We start from the raw sequence: 23,473 nt of genomic DNA on the forward strand, positions 1-23,473 counted from the left end.
AAAGAAAAATGTTTTATCAGCTGTTTTCATGCTTGAAAAGCAAACGCCAACATTTGTAGTAACACCTAGAAAGGATATAATATACAACAAGTGATTAAACGGTTACCGTACTATTAAATGACCAATGGAGACCAAAAGCTCTTTAGCCAGAGGTTTGCTTATGCGACGCAACAGGAAGGTAAAAAGAGAACATTTTGCGAGAACAGTTGTACATGATGTTACGTTGTTACCATATTTCCCATCTCCAGAACATGTTTAGGAACCAGGGCCTTGTCACGAAATTGATTTGAATCTGTAATTTAACTTTTTTCTGAAAAGCATTGTTAATAATATATGGTGATCATCATCATCATCATCATCATCATCATCATCATCATCAATCTTTATTTAAACACGAAAATCTTATTCACAATAAAAATAGTCTTTCTGAGCTGTGTACTTCTCATTAACTACATTATCTTTCGGCCTCGTCCGTCCGTCCGTTATGTAGTTTCTGGGAAATTGGTAGTACATCAAGACGGATGCCCTATTATATAAAGACAGTTTTTTGAACTCATCTCATTTGGTTCATTCAGAATATTCTATCAAATTAAACGCTTCGGTTTTCAGGCTTCGGTGACGAAATGAGAAAACAAACAGGGTAAACGTTTGAGGTGCGAAAGTGGTTTTTTATTCATCTTTTGCATTTTGTTTAACAATACTTACACCTCAATAATATTTAAATAATTTACTTTTGTAGTATCTTCTTTTGCGTTAATTAAAGATCATTTGTGACAGGTCTTCACTGATCTTGCAGTTCTCTCTCGCAGTCTAGCTCACGGGCAGACAAACAAATGCTCCTTCTGAACTCCTGGTCACGCTAAATAGTAAAAGGACAACAATAAACTTAAAACAACTGACACATCGTAATTATATTTGTTATTAAAAAAATAAACACGAAATTTGGGTTAAGCTAAGCTTTACAAAATTTCTCATCGCTACATTAATTTTGCTCAAAAACTTAGATTTTTAAATTTTTTTCGTTAATGTTTAAAGTCTTTTTTCGTTCTTGTGAGTCAGCTAACAAAGCAAGATCCCATGTAATGCATAGAATATATTGTAAAACATCCTATCATAACAGAAATGAAATTAAATTTTACGTTTGAAAAGCTGGGTCTAAGAAAGGTGTCAGAGCGACACTTTTCAAGTCTTAGCACCGACTAAAGGATGAAAAAATGTTCCATTCAATAAAAGAAACACAAAAGACTGCAACGTAATAGAAAGATTGGGATGTATCGTAATTCCCAACCGAGTGCTTTTTTATACATTACCTGCAGCATATTTTGGCCGTTGTTCATCGGGTCGATTCCAGCTGAAATGTCTTCAAAATTTCTTTGCCGATAAAGCCTCTGCAAAATAAGATTACATAACAGTTAAATAAGCTGCGCTCGAGAGTACTTTTCTTCCTTCCTCACAGGATCTGCAGGACTTGAAAGATATTGCAGGTCAAGGCAGAGAGATGGAAAATATGAGGGCACTGGGGCACTACTCAGCGTCGAACACTGGAAATTTGCAAACATGATTGATTCTCCCTTAAAAGTGAAAATTATTCGTGAATTTTTGCTTAAAAAACGCCTAATTGTGGTTTTCGTCTGTAGTCCTTTGAAGAGTCTACTAAAACTGTTATACTCCTACCTGGTTTTTATTAGCGATAATCAACGCAGTGGGCGTCGCTCACTGTTCGCTCGTAAACTAGGCTCGTGTGTTGTTAAATATGACATAAACCTTTAACGAACTAAGGTGGTCTTTTTGACTAAAAATTGGCTAGCAAAACACTGTTTCACTACTGAATTACCTTTCCGTTTGCATTCTTCATGTTAACCATACCGTCTACTCGCAACAGCGAACAAATAAACAACAGAAGAATACAGGACATTACTGCGGTTTTCTTCATCTTGCAATTGACGCTTCTCAAGAGAGGAGATGACTAGATGAGAAATTTCCTCGTTTACTTATAAACGTGCAGTTAACTGTTCAAGCCGTGTTCAGCTGTTTGTTAATTAATTTGTTAAAGTTTTCATTTATTCAATATTAGTTGCCTTATTTAAAAGCCACCAGCAATATTTTGCCAACAAATTATTTTCTTTCTGAGAAAATTTTTTTAATCCATTCTTTCTGAATGGATTATCCATTTGATCTTTTTTATCTGCGGTTCCTTTGATCCTTTTATAAATTTATCTCAGAAAAACAAAATGTTTCATCAGCTCTTTTCATGGTTGAAAAGCAAACGCCAACAGCTTTAGAAAGGATATAATGTACAACAAGTAATTAAACAGTGTCCATATTATAAAATGACGCATTAAATAAAATACCAATGCAGACCAAAAGCTCTTTAGCCTGAGGTTTGCTTATGCGACGCAACAAGAAGGCAAACATTAAAAGATATTTCTGCGAGAGCAGTTGTTCATGTTGTTATCATATTTCCCATCTCCAGAACATGTTTAGGAGACAGGGCCCTGTCACGAAATTAATTTGAATCTGTAACTTAATTTTTTCTGAAAAGCATTGTTAATATTATATAGTGATCATCATCATCATCATCATCAATCTTTGTTTATTCACGAAAAACCTATTCATAATAAAAAAGGTCTTCCTAAGCTGTGTACTACTCATTAACTACATTATCTTTCTGCCTCGTCCATTATCTCTTTGCCTTGACTGGTAAGCTAAGGCGTCTATCTGGGGCACAGCTGGCATCGAATTACACTCTCCGCAATTTGATGTAGTAATGGCAGATTTATCTCGGAAAATATAGATTACAAGTATAATAAAACTAATTTTTTTGTACGATGATAAAGTTGTTTTTATCACGGTGGTATGAACAGCAGTGTGTTGCCACCACGCCCAAAAAATAATTTTGCAAGATCTTTTATAGTTTTATTTTGTTTGGTATTTTTTCGCATATCAATGGCCATTAACTAGTTTTCAGCATAGCGACAGCTTGTTTTTAAATTTTGTCTTTGTTAAATATCACTAATATTTAAAAGATAGCATCTACTAATCGAAAAGCGGCTAACAAAGAGAAAAATTGTGTTTATTGGAGATTTTGTTAATGAGAATTTTTCTGGCTTTTAATTACTAGCTACAGTATGGCCTTTGCTTGCCTTTAATTTTTTTATTTATTTACCGGTATACCGTTATGAAGCTGCAGATGGGTGATAACGTTTACCGCTCACATCTTAATTGTGTACTCTTCCACTTTTTACCAGGGAAGCTTATTAAGTTTGAAATAATAGCACCAGGCCAAATATTATGTCTTCTTCAGTCTTCTTGCTAACTACATTACAATTATGTTTGTTTTGGGAAATTCAATGGCACATGTAGCACAAAAAAAGCATATGGTAAGCCGGGTCTTCTAAAATTAGAATGAAAAAAACTTAAGTGTTCCTGTCTTGTCATATACAGTCCAGTTTTTGATCAAGGAAGAAAATGCTTGATAGGAAAAAATTCGGTAATTTGTTCCTGAAACAATTTCTTTCTTACTTGATATCAAGTCAGTTATTCATTAGGCAATTTAAAATGCCGCTTATATGCTACAGATTTTCAGGATTTGCAGATAATTATAAATTCAAAGCCCCTCATGTTTATTGCAAATTTTCAACTCCTAACCCCCATACTTAAGCATAAAATTATACCCCACCAGTATTCTCGAGGAGAATGATGCATCTCTTTTAAGGCCATTTCCGAGTAGTTACTCTTTGCCTCTGTTTCAAAACGAGTCTACGTGCGAAACCATTCATATGAAAATGAGTTTGATTTGCATGGAAATGGCTGTGGAGGTGAAACTCATTTTCAGGAATGGTTCTGCACGCAGACTCGTTTTGAAACAGAGGCAAAGAGTAACTCGGAAATGAAATCACGTGACCACGTGATCTTAAGTAACTGCTAACAACTTGAATGGTCTGTTCATGCGCCGTCACAATGAGGATTCCTCTATTGTTTTTATCTCTATTTAGGCGAGGGTAAAAGTGGTGTAAAAAAGGGGTAGAAGAAAGAAAATTATTTTTAGAATACCACCAGACAGTTGAACCCGCGCAGGGCACCACAGGTTGTCATCTGTTTTGCATGGTGTCCATCTACTAATTTTAACTCAGGACTTCAAATTCTACTTTTAAAGCTAAATTAAATCTTCAATATTTTTTATTTCTTTAAATTTTACAAATCCTTTGAGAAAACTATTTTCTCAAAAAACATCCCCAAAAATCACCCAAAAATTTACAAAACACTTCGAAACAGAGATTAATGAGATGAGCATTGCTTGAAGTGTGAACGAGATCTTGCAAAACGAGGAAACATTTTTCCAGAAAAATGTTAAAAAATGTTTCCATAATTGTTTTCTCGTTCAGCCATGGTTTCATTCCGCGCGGAAACACGGAATGTTTCTGCGATGTAGCAGAAGCAAATTTGATTCTTGGAGACAGAAATTGACACTGGAAACAATGCTTCCCGTATGGCGAAACTGGGAAACATTGGAGGAACATGCCCGCTACGAGTGTTTCACAAAACATGTTTCCTTCTTTTGCCAGGCCTTGAGGCCGCACGACTCCGCGCCCAGTAACAGCTTGAGGGTGAGATATTAATATCCTTAGACAAGTATTTAAGTTTATAGGCACTTTTATTATCTCTCTGACCTGTAATTCATCAACTAGCAGCTTTCGCTAATTATTAAATACATTAACGTATATATTGTTTATTTAAGTGACGCAATTATATACATTTTATTATTACGAATTCGCCATTTATAATATTAAAATGCTAAGCATGGCTGGGAAACATCGAAATAGAAGACAAAACAAATCGTTGCATTTATTCTTAGAGTCATGCGGTTTCTTTAGCTGGCTTTTCTGACTTAAGTCTCGAAGTCTAAAGAAAAGTTATTTGTATTAAATCGATCGGCTCCTTCTTGGTGTTGAAGCACAGGACACGTCACAATAGAACACTGCCCCTCGCAAACCTATTGTTTTAATTATATTCCTCGTTCTTTTGTCCTTTTGTTCTCTATTGTTATAGGTGAACTGTGTCTTCTACACGAAGTAAGAGCCAATCGATCGAAATTATCCAATTAATCCTGTCGTCATAAGAGTAGATCCACAAGCCTAACAACAGTGGCCATCGGCCGAGCTAACTGCAGTTTGCGCTGAAAGAGAAAAGAAACAAGAATTGGTTCGTTTTCTTGACTATTTTCCAAACACTCTTACCCCTATTCCCCTTATCCCCCAACCCTAGCGAGATTAGCGAATTGTTTATACAGTGGAAGAGAACCGTACCTCGATAACAGAGGGCTAAGGGACTGGCAAAATATGTTCGATATATCAAGGTTTCGTTATACCGGGGTTTCTTTCCATATATTTTACTATTACTTGGGTGAAGAGTATCTCTCGCCGTATACGAAGGACTTCATTATATAGAGGTTCGTTAAATCGAGTTTCCACTATTTTTGATAAAGTTTTACTACGAATTGACGAAGCAAGCTGAGTAACCACAGATTGCATACACTTAAGCGTTTTTTAAACAAAACAGCTTACTGACTCCCGAAAAACAGGCAAAAAGCTCCACCTCTTTAAATGGAGCGAAAAATCAACTTTGCGGAAGTCCGAGCGACCGCACGTACAAAGTTTCATATTGCACTCTATTTCAGTTTTGTGCTAATACTCTCAATATATACTTGCCATTGACCAATCATAACCAAGAAATTTTGTTCTAAGCCTTGTGCAAAAACCCTTGTGTGACGAGCTCAAAGAGGTTCTTCGCTAGCCAAGATTGAGATGAGGGTCTGAATGGGGCTTAGTGTTTAATGTTATTTGCCCACAATTTTAAGTGTTTGATGTTAAATTGGCCAGTTTTTTAATGTTCATTGTTCCCGGAGAAAATACTGTTAAGTGCTTGGAGGTTTGTTTGTAAATTCTTATCTGCTCTTCCAAAAGCGGTAATAAAATCGCTCATGGACTGAGAGAAAATTGTCGGATTTCTCCTCAAAAATCTTCGGTAGTCTTCTAACATCTTCGGTAGCTTTCGTTTTCTTCGGTAGTCTTCGGAAATTTTCGGAAGTCTTCGGAAATCTTCCGAAATGATCAGAAATCGTCGGAAAATGGCCGAAAACTTCTTGATATACTAAACAAAATAATATTGGCCTTTTTGGAGCCGTTTTTGTTTCTTTCTGGATAAAATTATTATTTTACTGTTACAGTGAATTTGTTTACTGTTAGTGTTAAAATGCCTCAAATTTTACGGTTTCATGTTACAGAGGCAAAAGATGAAGTGTTTAGTGTTATCGACGTACCCCCATTCAGACCCTCTGTGATGTATCCCATTTTGGGCGTCATTGCAACATTACATTTTCAATACTCACTGTGATTTGTCACAGGAACAGCATGTTAAAAGACATCCTTCTCTGTATTTTCTCATTCTGCACATATTCGCCCATGACTTTGCCCAGGCACACTCCGTGCCTGATCTCAGATCTCTGCATTTTTTTCCCGTATCTGCGCCATAGGAAATAGAAAAACATAAGCAGTCAGAAGGAGATACCAAAGTAATGCAAGGACCACTTGTACAAACAGCAGCGAAGCGAAGCCGGGTCCTGGCGTAGATCAGGATCAGCAATATAAAGTAAAACGAAAAACTAAATGCAAGGCTGATCGGACAATCTAAAAAGGCTTAATAAATTGTATTGCCCAATATTTCGGTTAGACACAACTAACCTTCTTCAGGGGCTGAAAAAGCTTAGCAGATAGCCTTAAATAACTAGTAGGTGTCGCCGTGCAAACAGAGACAAGTGTAATTGTAGTCAGGTAATGACATAGTTTGTTTGTGGTTTGACGCTGACTGTTTTTTTTGTTCTTTCGTTTTCTGGTGGACCAGGCAAAAATAAAAAAAAAAAAAAATAGATGACATAGAAACGATATTTTCTTCTTTTGATTCTTATTCTCATTGCTGATTTTGTGTGGAAACATGCCATAACTAGCACTGATTTATAGCATAAAGGGCACTGCAATCTCCGGAAACATCTTTTTATCTTAGAAAACGATCGTAAGTGTTCTTAAGAGAACTTTTTATCATCTTTAGAAATCTTTGGTAGTCTTTGGAATCTACAGAGGTCTTTCTAAGATAAACTTTGGGTTAAATCGCTGCCCTTTGATATACCTACAGCATAAAAAAAAATCCTGAGGCACCCCTTTCGGGCGGAGCCTCCTCGTATAGTCCACTATAGGGAGTATCCCCCTCCCCCCTGGGTTTAGCCCTCGCAAGCAAAAAAAAAAAACATTTCTAGACAAATCAACATTTAGTGATGATTGCAATTAAGGCGAAATATTTGTTGACCCGGTCGCTTTTTGGTTAGCACTTGATTCATACTAAAGCTTTGCTCTTTGTAATCTAAATTGATTTTGAAATAATAACTTAAACGTTAATAAAAATGAAAGTATTTATTTTAGTTTCCGCAGACGTAATGCAGTTTACTTACTAAGACACGGGGCCACTCCACATGTTACAGCGCACTGTCTTTTATACATTGAGCAATAGAAACTTGGGTAACGCTTATCGATCAGTTTACCGCAATCATTTCTCTTGTCCCTGCAATCTGTTGAAGATAACAAAGTAATTATGAGCAAAGGTTACGGACAATATGGGAATAAAGTCCATGTTAATTGAAAGAAAGGCTTTTTAGTGTAGTTTACAATAAGGCGTGCAGTCGACTTCTATAATCCCACACACGCTGGCCCATTAAGCTCCCTCCTTGGTAAAGAGGGGCAATGCCCAAGAACACAACACAGGAACCCAGCCACCGTTTGAACCAACCTCGTTCCCAGGCGGGGAGAGAGGGACCTTGGGAACGAGGCTGCGTTTGAATTGAACCAGGACCACTCGTACGGAGACAGCCTCGCTTCCCTTCGATCCAGATAGGACTGACAGCAAAAAATTTTCTCTTTGCAGCGTTTGCAGCAATAAAAAAAGTGTTCCTACTCACTTGAAAGCCGTTTCCTTTGGTTCGAATATGATCGTTTTGATCTAAAGGTGGATCCATCGCCAGTTACACCTGCAATAAATGGATATAGTAAACTTAAGTCAGATTCAATTCAACGACAAATGTTTAGAATAAAGAGCAGTTAACGACATTAATTAAAACAATATAGTCTCTTTCCGACTTACAGTCAACTCTCTCTTAACGGACATCTCTTTAAGACGGACACATGGTGTTGGCCCCGTCCCTGCCGTTTTTCAGTCATTTTACTGTAACTAAACTCCCTATAAGATGGACACCTCTCTAAAACGGACAGTTGGAGTCGGTCCCGACGGTGTCCGTTTTAGAGAGAGTTGACTGTATATATATACACCTAACTGAAGAATCGTTGACCCATGAAAAGCATGAACCACGAACGATGCGACCCAAATGTTAATGTTCACTGGGAAATCGTAAAAATAATCCTCGTCCGTGACAAAATAAACATGATAATAAGACAGGGTCATGCTCTTAAGGTTCTCAAAGAAAACAAAATATATCTTGATTATCAATAAATGGATTATTACTATAAAGCTTACTAATGATGTCTACCCAGAATACCATTGGGTCGTATCGTATGGTCAACTACTCAACTTCACGAAACACTCTCCTCCACAAAACAGAAGTGTTGGGTAATTTTAAAATATCTCATTCTTGTTCACTTATTTATTTAGTATGTTTGTTGTTATATACAGTACAGTCAACTCTCTCTAAAACGGACACCGTCGGGACCGGCTCCAACTATCCGTTTTAGAGAGGTGTCCGTCTTATAGGGAGTTCAGTTACAGTAAAATGACTGAAAAACGGCAGGGACGGGGCCAACACCATGTGTCCGTCTAAAGAGGTGTCCGTTAAGAGAGAGTTGACTGTATTTCGTTAAAAAAACCTTCTTTTATCATACTCCAGAATTACATAATTTGATTAGGAAACACTCCACGATTTTAAAAAAACCTACTCAATAGTCTGTTTAAAACGTTGTCAAGGAATGCTCTAGTCTCTTCTATGCATTCAGTAATGACAGATGTTAGGGGACTTTACGCGATTTCTTCGGATCATAGCCCTTCCTCCAATAATCGCCTCGCTCGAAAAATCGCCCCCTTTCAAGAAAAATATTTGAAATAGCCGCCCGCCTACACCTTTGCCCTTTTTCCTTGGAACTTTTGTTCGGTCTTTCAAATTCTTGATAAGAAATGTTTTTAGCTTTTATTCAAATGATTGAACCCAGTCCGGCTGTTTTCCAGGGTTCGATAGTTTCCTCATTTGGCGCCAATATTAAAAAATAATAATCATCAGAAGTCTGTATGTAATCAGATCGATATATTAAGGAAATACCGTAGGTGTGTGGTTTTTTTTTAATCGACGAATCAATGTTAACTCTACTCGTTTTCTACCTTCTATTTTTGTGTTATTCTTTAGAATGTGGGCTCTTTCGAATTCATGTTTGTATTGTTAGCTAATTAGCGGCCGTTAGCGCCTGTAGCGGCTATAAACGGCTAACGACTGTAGCGGCTAGCCTGTAGCGCCTAACAGCTAACCCCACTGAGTCCCAGCTCATTAGCTTATTGGCGTGGAGCTAAGAGCAAGTCTGACGCAAGTTATTGTTCAGAATCAGTCATGAATCTGGGCCCTGACCTCCAACACACTATATTAACCATTACACGGTATGGCATAGTTTTGGCATAGTTGACTCAGCACAAACCAAGATTATATTATTCCACGATTATTTGCACTCTGATCAAATTGTCAAAAATATTGTCACGGAATGTGTACCGCAGACTGACAATGATTAGGAAAGAGGCCTGTGAATTGCGTTATGCCTGAAACAAAACCCCCGAAAAATGTACCTCAGAAAGAACGCAAATATAGTTACATTAACCATGCTTAAAACCGAAACTTTAGACTGTGGATAACTCAAGGTACTTTTATTATTTTTCAGTATTTCACTTCAGTGTAATATATATTGATTAGATGTGATATTCTTACTCAATATATTTTAACCGCTGAAATTCACTGATGAATATATTTAATATCTTTTTTATGGCTGACCTAATTGCTGTGTGTAGAATTTTAAGGTTGCGAAAGCCATTCTGTTGATTAAGAAATTTTTTTAAAATTTTCAACTGTGAATAGCGTCGTATATTTCTAAAGGCTTTGCTCTGACATCTTTAAAATATTTCTCTGTCGCAGACGCAAATTAAAATAGCTTTAACAAGTACCATAAAGGATAAGGAAGAGAAACTTAGCATGCATGTCGAAGTCCAAATTGAAGGAAAGAGCATAACCTTTTACAGCTCACCGTAAATACTTGCAAAGTTCTTTGTTCTCAACTGGCGTTTATAGATGAAACTCATAAGGCAACGCTATAGAGGAAACTTTCATACAACATGTAAAGAAACTTTAAATGTACCTACCTTCTGTAACTATTCCACTGTCTCTGTGACGAGGACTGATCGAGGAGGTCAAGTGAACTTCAGAAAGAAGAACAGTCACTGCTACTAAACACAGCACTACACAATTGCTGTTACTCAGGCTTGCCATGTTTCTTGATCTGTGGGAGAATTTCGGCAATGAATTAATTTTACGATAGACCCCTACAATCCTGTATATATATTGTATTTTGATCTTTATTAATTTTAGACACTGATTCAATATAGAATCAAATTACCCTCCCACGCAATGAATATTTTAATCTGTATGCATTTCCTTTCCAGGATGTTCCGGGGTGCTGGGCTCGAGTAGGAAGAAAACCAGACGCGAGAGAGCAGCGGAAATTAACCCTGCCGGTGTGATCGTCAAAACAGTTTTTATGCCTCATGTCTGCCGTGTGACAGAACAAAGAACAAGGATAGAGTTTTAGGAAAGAAAGGACCATAGTCAGGCTAGTCAACCACGCCTTGAAAACCGTAAAATCCGTCATTTTCGACGCCATTGAAATTATGAAAAATTTATGGTAGATAGCGAAATCTTATTGCTTGCTGCATGTTGAGTTGTGTTACTGAAAGTCTGTTAAATCACCTTTTTCAGTTTCACAGTGACCTCGCTCCGCGTGAAATATAATAACGAAAATCCCGTAGGTCAACAAAAACAAAGGCGTGGCTTACTAGGGTCCTTTAACATTCTTACACAGACTTGAAAGAATGTGGCCTAAGTAGATGAAAATATTTCATTCATTCACACATTGTAACATTCTCGGAAACACTAACATTTAAAACTTAGCAAGAAGACTTTTAGACACTTGAATTCGCATACCAAATAAAGAGACATTTTTAACGAATAGTTGGTATGCTTTTCAACTTAAAGAAAATAATAAAAAAAAACCAGCATTCTTGGTAATTTCCACGTGCTTCTAAAATAATCGCCGAGCTAGACCTTTGACTTTGATCGCTCGTCATAACCGGACGTGTTTCAAAGGTTTTAGTTAGCGATTTTTGCAGTTATGTAGTGTTGACATATTGAAATGTTGAGATTACGTAAAGCTCTACGGTGCACAGAAATATCTGTGTAGGTTTTCTTAAGAATAGCTTTCCTTATTTTAAATGATCGCTAAGAAACACATTGATGAGAATTTCCTTTGAAGTTAAAAATGTTTCGCGAGCTGAGGGTGGTCGTTGGTGTTCGGAGAATCTTCGGTCCTTCTGAAGGGTTCGGGAAATTCCTGGCTTTACAGGTCAAGTGCTTTATTTGGAATCAATTTCCGAGCAGGATTAACATTGCTGAAATTTTGAAAGACCGACGCAAGTGTTGCTGCTGGAAACACAAATAAAAAGCGCTAAGCATCAACACTTGCAAAGGAATTATATCATAACACAATTTCGTAAGATAACATCGATCTATTCGTTCGTTCGTTCGTTCGTTTTGTTCATTCGCTCGCTCGCTCTTTCGTTCGTTCGCTCGTTCGTTCTTTCGTTCTTTCTTTCTTCGTTCGATCGTACTGAGCACCCATTCAATTCGCTGAGCCAAGCATAATTAGCAGAATCAGGGACCACACAAAGAGTAGTGTTGGCTACGTAGGAAAAAAAATTATCCGCACTTAATCCGTAAATCCGGATAAAACAACACATTTGTCGTAACATACATTTCCCGTTAGTTTTGTAATTTCCGTACAACAGAGAGAGGTTATGCGTACACAAATTCCTGAGCAGAGGTTTATCAGTGGGAAATTTAACTTAAAAATTCTACGTCATCTCAACCCATAACGTAAGTTTTTGGCAGGCGAGTAATTGTTCGGGACAGAATATAGTTTCATGAGAACTTAACTTAGTCGCCTTGACAGCTCTTGCAACTTCACGTCTTTTTTTTCTGATTAATTTAACAACTTGCTGTGGCAACTGCAGAGCCCGTGGGGGGGGGGGGGGTATGGTTACTCCCATATATGCCTCCCTGACTTCTGAACAAGGTATAGAATTCAGCCTTTCTCTCTGGAACAGGGTTGATCTTTACCCAGAATCCTCAGTAAGCATGATCAAGTTAGCTACGAAACTCTGCTCCCCTCGTCGCTTTATCTTCAGCCACACCGAAGTCAAGTGAGCAGTTTTTTTTATATCTATATATTTTTTTCCATGGTGCATATTGTCTGGAACAGGGTACCTATATTTCCAATGTCTGGTCCAGGGTCTCAGATACTCAGCGGCACACCCCGGTACAAAAAATGTTTGGGAGTACCCCACAAACGGAAGAAGCGAAAGAAGCTATTTTAAATCATTATCAAAACTAGCTATAGGCGAGACTCCCACATCAGGAAATCCTTCAAGAGGTTTTCCGTTTCTCGTTTTACGTTATAGTTATTGTTGTTACCGCAGTAACATATTGCTTTAACAACAACACCCTATTTATAAATTGTTAGTCTGCATCGCATACGAACTACGTATTAGGTGTTGTGTCGTCTGCGGCGCAGGCTAGAAATCGTAAAACAAAGAAAGATAGTTCTCGACAACGTACAGTGAAAGTGTGATTGTAGAAAACAAAGAGAAAATGAGCGAGGTAAAATTCCAGAACACTTTAACGATGTGATCAAGTTGTAATTACTTTTTAAACTAATAATTTAAGCCAGGGAATAGGTATTCTTATCGAAGCTTATCAGGTGGTACAAATTCTCTCTTTCTTTTTAAAAACCGCAATGTTATCTCATATATGAACAGGCAAATATGGGCTGCGTTCTGGCCCGACTAAAAAAACGCAAATAATTGCTGTTTTAAAATGTGCCCTTTGCGACTGATGAAGGGGTTATTCCCGAAACGTTTCTCAAAACGAAACAACATTTCAGCACTTTTTTAACCACACAAAAAAAAAACATTTTATAGTACAAGATTTAATGTTGCACGTTGTTTTTTGTGGACGTTTGTGCTTTACGTTAATTAGCTCCCTTCTAAAGTTTCATTCATTTTCCACGCAGCTATTTGTTAAGGGATCGCTAAACTGTTTCATTTTCGCGGCAGATTCTATGTACACGAATTTCGAAATATCTGACGCTCAATTCTGCTTGCTGTATTCTTTTTTTTTTTTGTCGGAGGAATGTGTATCGACAATGCTTGGATGCGATCATAAAAACAATGTAAATAGCCCAGATATCACCCATGTGGTGAGGTTTTTACTATTGTTATCGTTTTATTTTTTTGTCGATCTACAAAAAGAGGTGATTTCATTATCATTTTCTGGGGTGTGGTCCAGAAGTTCCAAAACCAGAATATTTATAACACATCTGCGGTCAATTATCTGACAAATAAACAATTTGTGATGTAGAAAAAGGCCCGGCACAGAAATATCACTCTATCTGGCAAACAAGCTACAAAAACAGGCGATGCTGTTGTTATATATGTAATAAGTTGCCGGGTGTGGTCTAAAACAAGAATTTAACACATCTGCGGTCAATTGTCTACCAAAAAAAGAAACAAAGGTGTGTAGGAAAAGAGCACAGAAATATCATTGTATCCAGCAAACAAGTCAATGCTTGGTACTCAGTTTAAAATAGTATCAAAACAGTTATCTCCGATAGCTGGTAGATAAAAGTTTACAAGAAGGAGCAGTTTGTTGCAGCCATCTGCAACTCTAAAGCTAGACACACACTAGGGAACTAGTCGCAGGGAATAGTCACAGGGACTTATCCCTTAGTGTGTACTGGTAGACCGATTTGTGGGACTATTGGTCCCTGCGACTAGTTCCAGAAATCAAACCAGCTTAATCCAAGGGACTAGTCACAGGGACCAAAAATATGGTCCCTGTGACTAGAATTTCGATGCAAAATACAAGTATCGATACAAGTACATACTAAAAGACTGATCCCCGAAGAAAGTACCTAAGACAAGTCCCTGCAACTGAATAGTCCCCTAGTGTGTGCCGACTTTAAGTAAATTGTATATTCCGAGCAAAGTATAGTAACAGACATGTCTACAAAACTATTAGGGAGAAGATAATTGAGCTGAAAAGAAGAAGAGTAGATGAAATTCGCCCTGACCTGTTATGGAGGTCAGCGAGCACATCTGTCAGTTTATTGCATTTCGCACTAAAGATAGCCGATGAATAAATGCGTTAACATTCGACATATTTTTAAAACGGCCAACAGATTTAAGGGTAACAATATCATTATCTTTGCAACAAAATGTCGTTCTAAAAAGTTCTTGCTTTTTTATACGATAAATAAACAACTGATTTGAATCACTAGTACTACCGTATACGTTTATGCCTTCACCCTGTAATAAAAAAACTCAGTAAAATCAAAATTACCCGTTACATCAGGACAAATACTTTAAACATTTTTGTATATTGTAGTGTTAATTCGACATTTATGTGGCATATTATATAGCCTATTCAACTCGCAGATAAAATCACTGAAACGCACGCATTTTCGTGAACTGAGTCATCTGCAATATGCTTCTCAGGAAGTTTCAAGTATGAGATTAGTAGGCATGGCTTGGACAGACGATTTCAACACTTTCTTAAAGAAGTAGCGGACTTTCGTCAGGAATAAAAAAACGGTGAAAAAGGGAAGCCAGTTTTCATCACTAAAAAGAAAATTTGGGAAACCCGGAAACGGACCTGTGAGGGAAATTCGTAAATCCACAGAAAAAAGAAAATTATAAAGCTTTGGTTTTTGTGGCGAGGTAAATTTAATCTCAATGGAAAGGAAGTTTCAAATTTATTTTTTATATAGGAATGAGAAATTGAACCTCGACATTTCGCGTATTGAAAATAGTAGCTTGTGCAGACCAACTGCGTGCACTGGTCTCGATTTGGAATCGCGGCCATCAATGGTAGAAAAAAAATTCGGAAGAAATTTTGACTAAGATTTTCAAAGTGGTTTGTGTAGTGGTGTTCTTTGGTAATTTTGTTGTTGGCGATACATAGTGTAAGCAAGCGCTACAACCTCGTTTCTGCGGTCTCTTGGGGGCGCATTCTCGTTCCAAGGCAAGATCCGTTGCCCCTCTTAGCCGGCTGAGCCTGTAGTCAGGTCGCTTAGCGCAAATTTTTGGATAAATCGTTACAGGGTTGATAAAAGCACCAAACTTTGCAGAATGATCCTTTAAAGACTATTAAATAATTTTGTCCGTGGCTCCACTTGAATTTTTTCTTGCAATTTGCAAAATTTGCTAAACATTTTGACCACGTACAATCTCTCAAGCACCGCTACCACGCCATTTTGAATTGATGAAATGAAAGTGGGACAGAAGGAAATATTTCTCTATTTCGTAAGTAATTTGCAGTTTTATGCTTAAATGTTGCAAAAATATATATAAATTGAAGATACTGTTGAAGTTTTCGCTAAAATTTTAATTTTTAGATGCAGTATTCTAAAATGTTTATTATGGTAAATATATATGCGCTTGTAGTTTGTGGCCGACAAGGGATGCGGAACATGCTTAAAGAAGCCTTGAAGAAACGAGATTACACAGAGGACGCACAAATTTTGGCCAAGGCCGCTTCAATAATAAGAAAATACATTTTCAGCTACGAGGCATATAAATTTAATGGATTGTTTCAATAAAATAGTCAAGAAGCGTCGTTACCATCTAACCTCAAGACCTTAATATTTTTAATTTTCAATGGAGACGGTTTGAAAAAGCGTAAGCAAGATAAGCACGAGTCCCAAGCTTGCCTTACCGTTGGCCAGCCTATTGTCTGCAACACAAAGAAAAAAAATCAAAATCGTAAACCGCCTCTGCCTGTCTACATTGACTTGAACATACAGAGATTGACGAGGAGCAACCGGATCATCCAGCATTTACACCAGCTGGGAATTTCTATTTCCTATGCCAGGGTCACAATAACCTGCGATCTTTCTCCTCCCATCGCAGAAAAAGAACGCCTGATCGCAGGTTAGGGTCACACAGCTTGATTGAGTGGACAGCAAAAGCCATGTGCAAGCACTTTGACGAAGATGGAGTTGTATCCCCTGACTGCCTGCGAAAGGTCTGTTCACTGTTGGTGCCTTAGACAACCTTCAAAAAGCTCTTTTCTTGGTACCGGCATCAGTCTCCTCCAGTTTCCAACTGAGAACCAACCGGGTAAAAGTATACCACCAGCTACGATTCCTCCATCTGTACCTAGAAACCTCTCTGCCATTGTTCCACGCTACATCTGGTTGTAACACCACATCCAGTTTTAGGGGAAAGGGCAGACTTGGCAGGCATTTAAAGAAGAAACAGAAACACTTGCCTATTCAGCCTCTCATCCGTTTGAGTCCCTTGATGCCTACTGTGAGCACTTCCGTAAAATTGAACGGCAGGTTATCATCGTTTATGATAAAGAGAGTTCGTCCTTGCCTCTTAACCAAACTAGAATTTAACTTTTCTGTCTTAAGAACGTTCATTGAGAAGATGCCACCGACGGACAATGCGTTGCTTTAACTCAGAAGACGGGCATTCAATCTAGGACACTTGATTGCTGAGCAAAATATCCCTTCACCAGACTTTATTTTAGCCGAACATTTCAACGATTTCTACACCTTATCGAGTTTCACTCTCCATATATTTTTCATGTTTTAATGTTTATTTTTGGATCAAGGGGGTGGCTAGCCACCCAATCCAACGCCACTAGATCCTCCCCTGTCTAGGATATTACAGTTATTTTTAATCGCCTGGTTTTCTCTTCAAATTGCTTTTGGATAATCAATACCAAGTACTCTGATAAATGCCTGTACAAAATAACGACGGACACCCGCTGAAAAATCTAATTGACCGCTTACGAAATGAAACATTGCAGAACAGCGTTTATGAATTTATGCAAATTAGCTAAAAACGTTCTTGTTTAAATTTCAAGAAAAATAAAAAAATTCGGATGGAGCCACGAATAAACTTAAAACGAGTATCGAAAAGAGGCTGCATGCAAGAATTGGGGCTTTTTCACAAAATCTAATCGATCGCTTACGAAGGGTAATTGCGGAACAACTTTTATGAATATATGCAAATGAGCTAAAAACGTTCTGGTTTAAAATTAAAGAAAAAATAAAATAATTCGGATGGAGCCACGGATAAACTTAAATAAAGTATAGAAAGGTGTCCGCATGCAAAAATTGGTGCTTTTATCACGCAAGTAACGATTATTAAGCTAAGCGACCTGACTACTGTGCACGAGAAACAGGTGGCTCTGGACGGACACATGATTTGATTGGCTAGATTTGAACAAAGGGAGTTTCAAATCTAGCCAATCAAATCAGTCGTTTCAAACTTCAGTATAACAAAGGGATTTTAAAACGGCTCAGCCAATTGTTTCTTGTGAACAGGTTCCGCCGGCTAAGATGGGACAAGTGGCTGTGGGGACGAGATTATGGGGGGGGGAAGAGACCCTGGGAACGAGGTTAAAGGGGCGACAGTATGGAAATTTCAAACATTTTGAATAACAAAATCACAAACCGGGAACTTTGTATTCTCTAATTCCAGCTAATTTCGTAATAAAAAAATTCAGTTTCATTTCGGTTTGACCTATCTGTTCGTTATTATTTGTTTCCTAAGTTTGTTTGTTCGTTAGTTTGTTTGTTCGTTCATTTGTTCTTTCGTTCGAATTCGTTTGCTTGCTCGTTTGCTCCGGTTCGTTCGTTCGTTAACTCTCAGTCTTTCACTTAATTCGTCCCTTCATATGTTCATTTTTTTGTCAAATGGTCCACATGCTAGAACAGGTAATGGACCCTATATCTATAATCTGAACAGAAAGCTGAGTATTCGATATTACGTGAGCCGTAAATGCTTAAGATTGCGGTCACCACGTGCCTGGTTTAGAAAGGTGTCGTAAGAAGTTTATTATTAATCACCGACAGAGGGACGTCTGTCACTGACAACGTTTTTTCCGAAATTCTACGCACGAGACTGCCTTCCATTCATTGTAAATAACGTCTGTTGACTGAATTGTCTGCTAAAGTGCTAGTATAATGCATCAGTCAATTGAAACCCCGGCCCCCCGACCCCCGGGACTTACCGGGGAATTTAACATTTACCAAGTGTTAAAACCCGGCTTATTTCCCCAACCTAGGGGCCTAGACGTCTGTTAAAAACCCCGCATAGCGGGGGCATCCGAATCGACTTTCAGGAAAAAAAACGGACAAAAATCTTGATTTCGTGGCCGAAGTTGAAATATCTATTTCTTTCATTTATTGTCCATGTATAGTTATGAGGTCGGAAAGAAACCTGATGTAGTTTGTTTCCGCCAAAAACTTATAAAAAAAATTGTTTTTCGTGGTCAGAGACACAAAGTTGTCAAATTTAAAACCCATAATTAGCCATTATGAACACGCCTGCCGGTAGACCCATAATATCGGGGTGTGATTGCCCTACAGAACGTATTTCAGCTTTTGTTGACCATCTACTTAAGCCGATAGCACGGCGACAAGCTTCGTGCGACAGACTTTAATAACTTCATTGAGAAGATTACAGTGCCATGCCCAAACAGCCTAAAAAAAGCTTTCCTTTTCTCATTAACACTGTATGCGAAGCATACGGAGAATTTCATCAAGGAAACCCTCCCGTACAGGGCGTTTGCCATAGAAGAGGCAAGACCTTGCTCGGGGGAACTGGGGGCATGCCCTTCAGTAAATTTTGAAATCTAGAAGCCCTGAAACTCTTTCTTCAAGATTTTTCTTAAGGTATTTCTTGAGAGAAATAAATCTTTTTTAACTTGGGATCATTTCCCCAACAAAAAAATTTGTTATTAAATTTGGGTTAAAATCTAGACGAGGTAAAGTGCCTCGTCTTGCCTCTGGCTAGCTACGGCCCTGCCGTACTCGTTAAGAGAGTTGCTCAATGTGATCTTTCAAGAAAGCTCGTTCCAATTAAATGGAAAAGATTATCTTTAAGCACATCAAACAGCCATGGGCACGACAATCGCCGCAGTTTCCGCTGTCATCTTCACGGCCAAAATAGAAAACGAAATACTCAGACAAGTAGCAATAAGCCTATCCTTTGGAAACGATTTATTGACGACGGACACAAGAAGTAACAAAATAGAAGAATTTCTTCTAATTTCTTTCACCCTATGATATGATTCACGGCTGAAATCTCAGAAACAGAAACTACTTTCTTGGAGACGATAGTGTACAAAGATGGCAGATTTCAAGTACAATGAGTCTATTTTTATCGTGTGAACATATTAAATACAAACCCAGGCGTCGCGAAAGGCTTTAAAATATCAAGGAAGAAGCGTGGAGACTTTTCAGAAGGGATTCCTCAGAACGAACATTTTGAGAAAAACATTAAGTCCTTTATGTTGAATCCCGGCTGCCGTCCCCGCTTTAAGTGATCGCGTGCTGTTAAATCACCGCTCCATGGCCCCGGTCTACTGACATTTTGTTAAAACCACCGCCCACCGGGGCCAACGCGCCGTTAAAAGTGCGTTAAATCCCGGCTTTGGACGCGTTAAATCCCCGCTAAGTCCCGGGGGTCGGGGGGCCGGGGTTTCAATTGACTAATGCATAACTAGCGAAAAGTCTTAAAAATCTAACATAAATTATTTTTATATTCCGCTGCGACGATCCTTCAGAGTAACGATTGAAAAAAAATACTTGTTGTTTGATTGAAATTAAAGTGTTAAATAAATAAAAGTGTGAGTGGTGCAGTGTCTTACCTTTTAATCTTGACTGAGAAGAATCAAAGAAGCGCGAGAAATGTTTGAGTTTACTTCTGAGCACGTTAAAAATCTTTGCAGTTCTCTGTCACTTCTGAGAAACGTGCGCAAGCGTGGGACTTGAAGACGAGGTGAAAATTTCGTGCGCACCTTTTTCTCAGATAAGATGGATGAAATCGCTTTGCACGTGTTGTGGCCGGAATATCCAATTGTGCAATGAAAAAAAAACTTGTTTTTTTTTTTTTTTCATACATGTATATGGTGGGGAAGATATTTTATTGTTGCCTGCTATAAAGAAATGTCGAGTGAACAAACTTGGAGGCAGTTCGAGATGCCCTTATCTCCCCCATGTTTTTGCCAAGATCGAACGGCGGGGGGGGGGGGGGGGGGAGGATGAGCTTATCAAAAGCGATGAATATTTTCGAATCACCAAACGACATATAGGAGGGTCTCAATGGGGTGGTGGCTTTTACGGTTAACGCTTAAAATTTTGGATTTTTTACGGCTAACGTTTAATTTATTTTTCATTATGGTTTACAGAAGTTAAAAACTACTCTCCATTATTTTTTAAAGTTAAAAATTAATTTTCATTATTGAAAAACATATTTTATATCTCAGGGCCATTCTGGTACAATGAAGTGAACAATTCTCTATTATTTAAAATTACTGACCGATTTTTACGGTTGACATCTTTTACGGCTAACGGTTAAAACTATCCAATTTTTACGCCTAACGGCTAAATTTTCGGGCGTTTTACGGCTAACGGTTAACTCCATTGAGACCCTCATATAGATGTCAGTGACAGCCAATTTTTAACGAGTTTCAATATTTTGTGTCAGTGTACTTCTTTTTTGTTTTAAAAATAAAAGAGTTATTCAATTCAAAGCTCTGAAATAACTAGATCACAACGACAAACAAACGAATATCAAATGAATTATACTGGGAAAACCGGACTCGAGAGGGCGGCGGAAATCGAGCCTATCGTAGATCTGATAAAGATAATAATAAAAAAATCAACAGTAAACTGATCCTAACAGAAGAACGACAAAGATAACAGACAACAACTTGATGCCCAATAAAAAAAAAACAGTAAAAACGATTTCTTCAGGTGTAAAAATGTGAGACATATGTACTTTTAAAATATTATAAGCCCCCGAAGAAAGTGTTTTTTTTTAGTTCCGGCAAAAATATTGGACGCATTTTATTCTGCTTTTGTATTAATTAAGTTGCCTTCGTTCATGCTTCGCTGTGAGGATCCAGTTTCATTTCTATTTTGTATTCATATTCATATTTTAAAAACAGGTATAGGGGCTTTGCTAGCGTGAGAGTGGTCACAGATTGAAACGGAACCGTTATGTCTGTTTCCGTGATCCGTTTCCTGATCAAATCGAATAAGCAAAAACTCGGCAATATACTATGGGCTCCTGACTACGTAAAGCCTGCGTAGCTTTCGCGTTTCCCATACGCGCGCTCAAAAACTACACAAGCGCCTGCTCGCGCCTTTCACGTTTCCCATACGCGCGCTCAAAATCTACATAGGCGCCTGCTACGCTGGCTATTCTACGTATTGATATTCAAAGAAAATACATTTATTTCTCTTTTTTGTATCAAAGCCAGCAAAATTGTCAAGCTAGGAAAAACACTTTTTGTTAGTTAAGATATGGGGTGGAATTTATGCCGTACAGTATTTGTTTTAATTATAAGAAGGTTTTATTCTTATGCTACAGACATTAAAATGAAGTAAGCAATTGCATGCTTTCCCCTCTAGTCATGAAATCAGTGTTCTTTAACCAGAGAGCGAAAGTGATTTTTAAAAAATATCGAGATCGACTAAAAAGAAATGCCGATGTCATAAGCCATTTGTATTATATATATAAACTAATTACAAATATAACATATTTGTAAGTTGAAAGAAGATGGAGGGGCAGTCAATGCCAAAACTTGTGCATGAAAAAAGAAATAAAATAGAAAAATGAACTAGGCCTACCTTTTTTCCTCGCTTGCTCGCCCAATATCGGTCGTTTTCAGTCAGGTTTTGCTCGTATCAGTAGCTTTTATCGTTAATTGAGCGGTACCGGCCCACGCCTATATATTAATTTTTCCGATATCTTGAATTGAAATATTAAAATTTGATGAAGGTGTTCTGAATACGAAGTGTAATTTCCGATAAAAAAAATATATATTCCCTCCGACTGCTAGGCAGATGCGCTGTTTGAAATTTTGAAAACAACAATTCGATATTTTAATTCTTGGATCTTATCACCTTGTCACGAAAATTTTGTCGTCTATCTTTATTTTATTTTTATTTTCTACCTGGGAAAAAACTTATATTGACTGTCTTTTTTTCATTGAATAATATTTAGGCAAACAATAATAGCTAAATGTGGGTTTGATTACTACTGGGTTGAAAAGAAATTTCTTTGTCCGTACAATACTGCTATCAGAAGCTTATTACAATTTCGATTGTCAAGGAAATGAAATCAATAATTCAGATCTTCAAAATTAACATCACTATCGGTTATTTAAATCTCGTCAGATGTACTTTTCACACAGTAACGAAAGAAAACATCTGCGTTCGGACGTACCTCCATGTTTTTACAACCGGTCAGGAACTTTTTTAGACAGTTGAAATTTGTACTTTGACATAAAAGGTAGTGAATTAAATAAAGCAACTGCAATAACTAAAAGTTATTAACATGAAATCAGATTTTAATGAAGATAAAAATATATTGCCCTTTAACCATCACAGTTTGACATATTCCTTTTATGCCTATTGAAGAACTTTTAATGTTGCGAGAAATTGGTCGTGCATCAATATCTTTTTTAATGTCGTTGTACTTTTAACTCAATCTCATTGATCATTTTTCGAAATCTGGGACTAGTCTAGTCCCGGTCTCTCGGCCGTTCTCGTCCAATTAAAAAGAGGATGAGTGGTGACGAAAAACTGGTCTGAGGGTTAACCCTTCAAAACAGTTCATTGTTTGAGGGAGTTATTCTCCATACTCGATGCATAGTGAGAATTTGGAACTCATCAAAAATCCATGTAATCAACCTTTTTGTACGTGTAACAACGAAATAATTTTTACAAACTCTTGCCGTTCGCAGCATAAAAGTTTTTATTCTGCTCAAAGCTAATAAAGGTGAATGAAGGGGCTTTTAATAAGTATTTTCTGTCACGAAGATATTTTTAATTAACTGGTATAGGTCGGCGCATTGCCACCTTAGAAGATCGAGCTATGCTTAGGGTCGCACTTCTTTATTTACAATAATGTGATACAGTCAACTCTCTCTTAACGGACACCTCTATAAGACGGACACGTCTACAAGACGAACACCTGGTGTTGGTCAGCCCGTCCTTGCCGTTTTTCAGTCATTTTACTGTAACTAAAC

At 37.7% G+C, this 23,473-nt stretch overlaps 2 protein-coding genes and 1 long non-coding RNA gene across 4 annotated transcripts in view; 1 reads left to right on the top strand and 2 right to left on the bottom strand.

The window, feature by feature from the left end:
- Nucleotides 1–23,473, top strand: part of LOC144663169 (betaine--homocysteine S-methyltransferase 1-like) — a 144,107-nt gene that overhangs the window by 43,070 nt on the left and 77,564 nt on the right. The gene's annotated exons all lie outside the window — the stretch shown is intronic.
- LOC144630424 (uncharacterized) lies at nt 648–1,986 on the bottom strand. Its single transcript, XR_013566546.1, has 3 exons — nt 1,835–1,986; nt 1,311–1,388; nt 648–859 (listed from the first exon to the last, which is right to left on the bottom strand). It is a non-coding gene; the product is annotated as an uncharacterized LOC144630424 (long non-coding RNA).
- On the bottom strand, nt 4,636–22,198 carry LOC144629018 (uncharacterized). 2 transcript variants are annotated; one of them, XM_078487287.1, is made up of 6 exons: nt 22,071–22,198; nt 10,450–10,586; nt 8,006–8,074; nt 7,502–7,618; nt 6,389–6,521; nt 4,636–5,176 (listed from the first exon to the last, which is right to left on the bottom strand). In XM_078487287.1, the coding sequence occupies exons 2-6, from the start codon at nt 10,574–10,576 to the stop codon at nt 5,161–5,163; spliced, it is 462 nt and encodes a 153-aa protein (XP_078343413.1). In that variant the 5' UTR covers nt 10,577–10,586; nt 22,071–22,198; the 3' UTR covers nt 4,636–5,160. The 2 variants fall into 2 exon arrangements, with proteins under 2 accessions (XP_078343413.1, XP_078343333.1); XM_078487207.1 differs by lacking the exon at nt 22,071–22,198 and having other exon boundaries at nt 10,450–10,637.

Source organism: Oculina patagonica, chromosome 1 (genome assembly GCF_052425735.1).
Source record: "Oculina patagonica isolate OP01 chromosome 1, crgOcupat, whole genome shotgun sequence".
NCBI classification, from domain to species: domain Eukaryota; kingdom Metazoa; phylum Cnidaria; class Anthozoa; order Scleractinia; family Oculinidae; genus Oculina; species Oculina patagonica.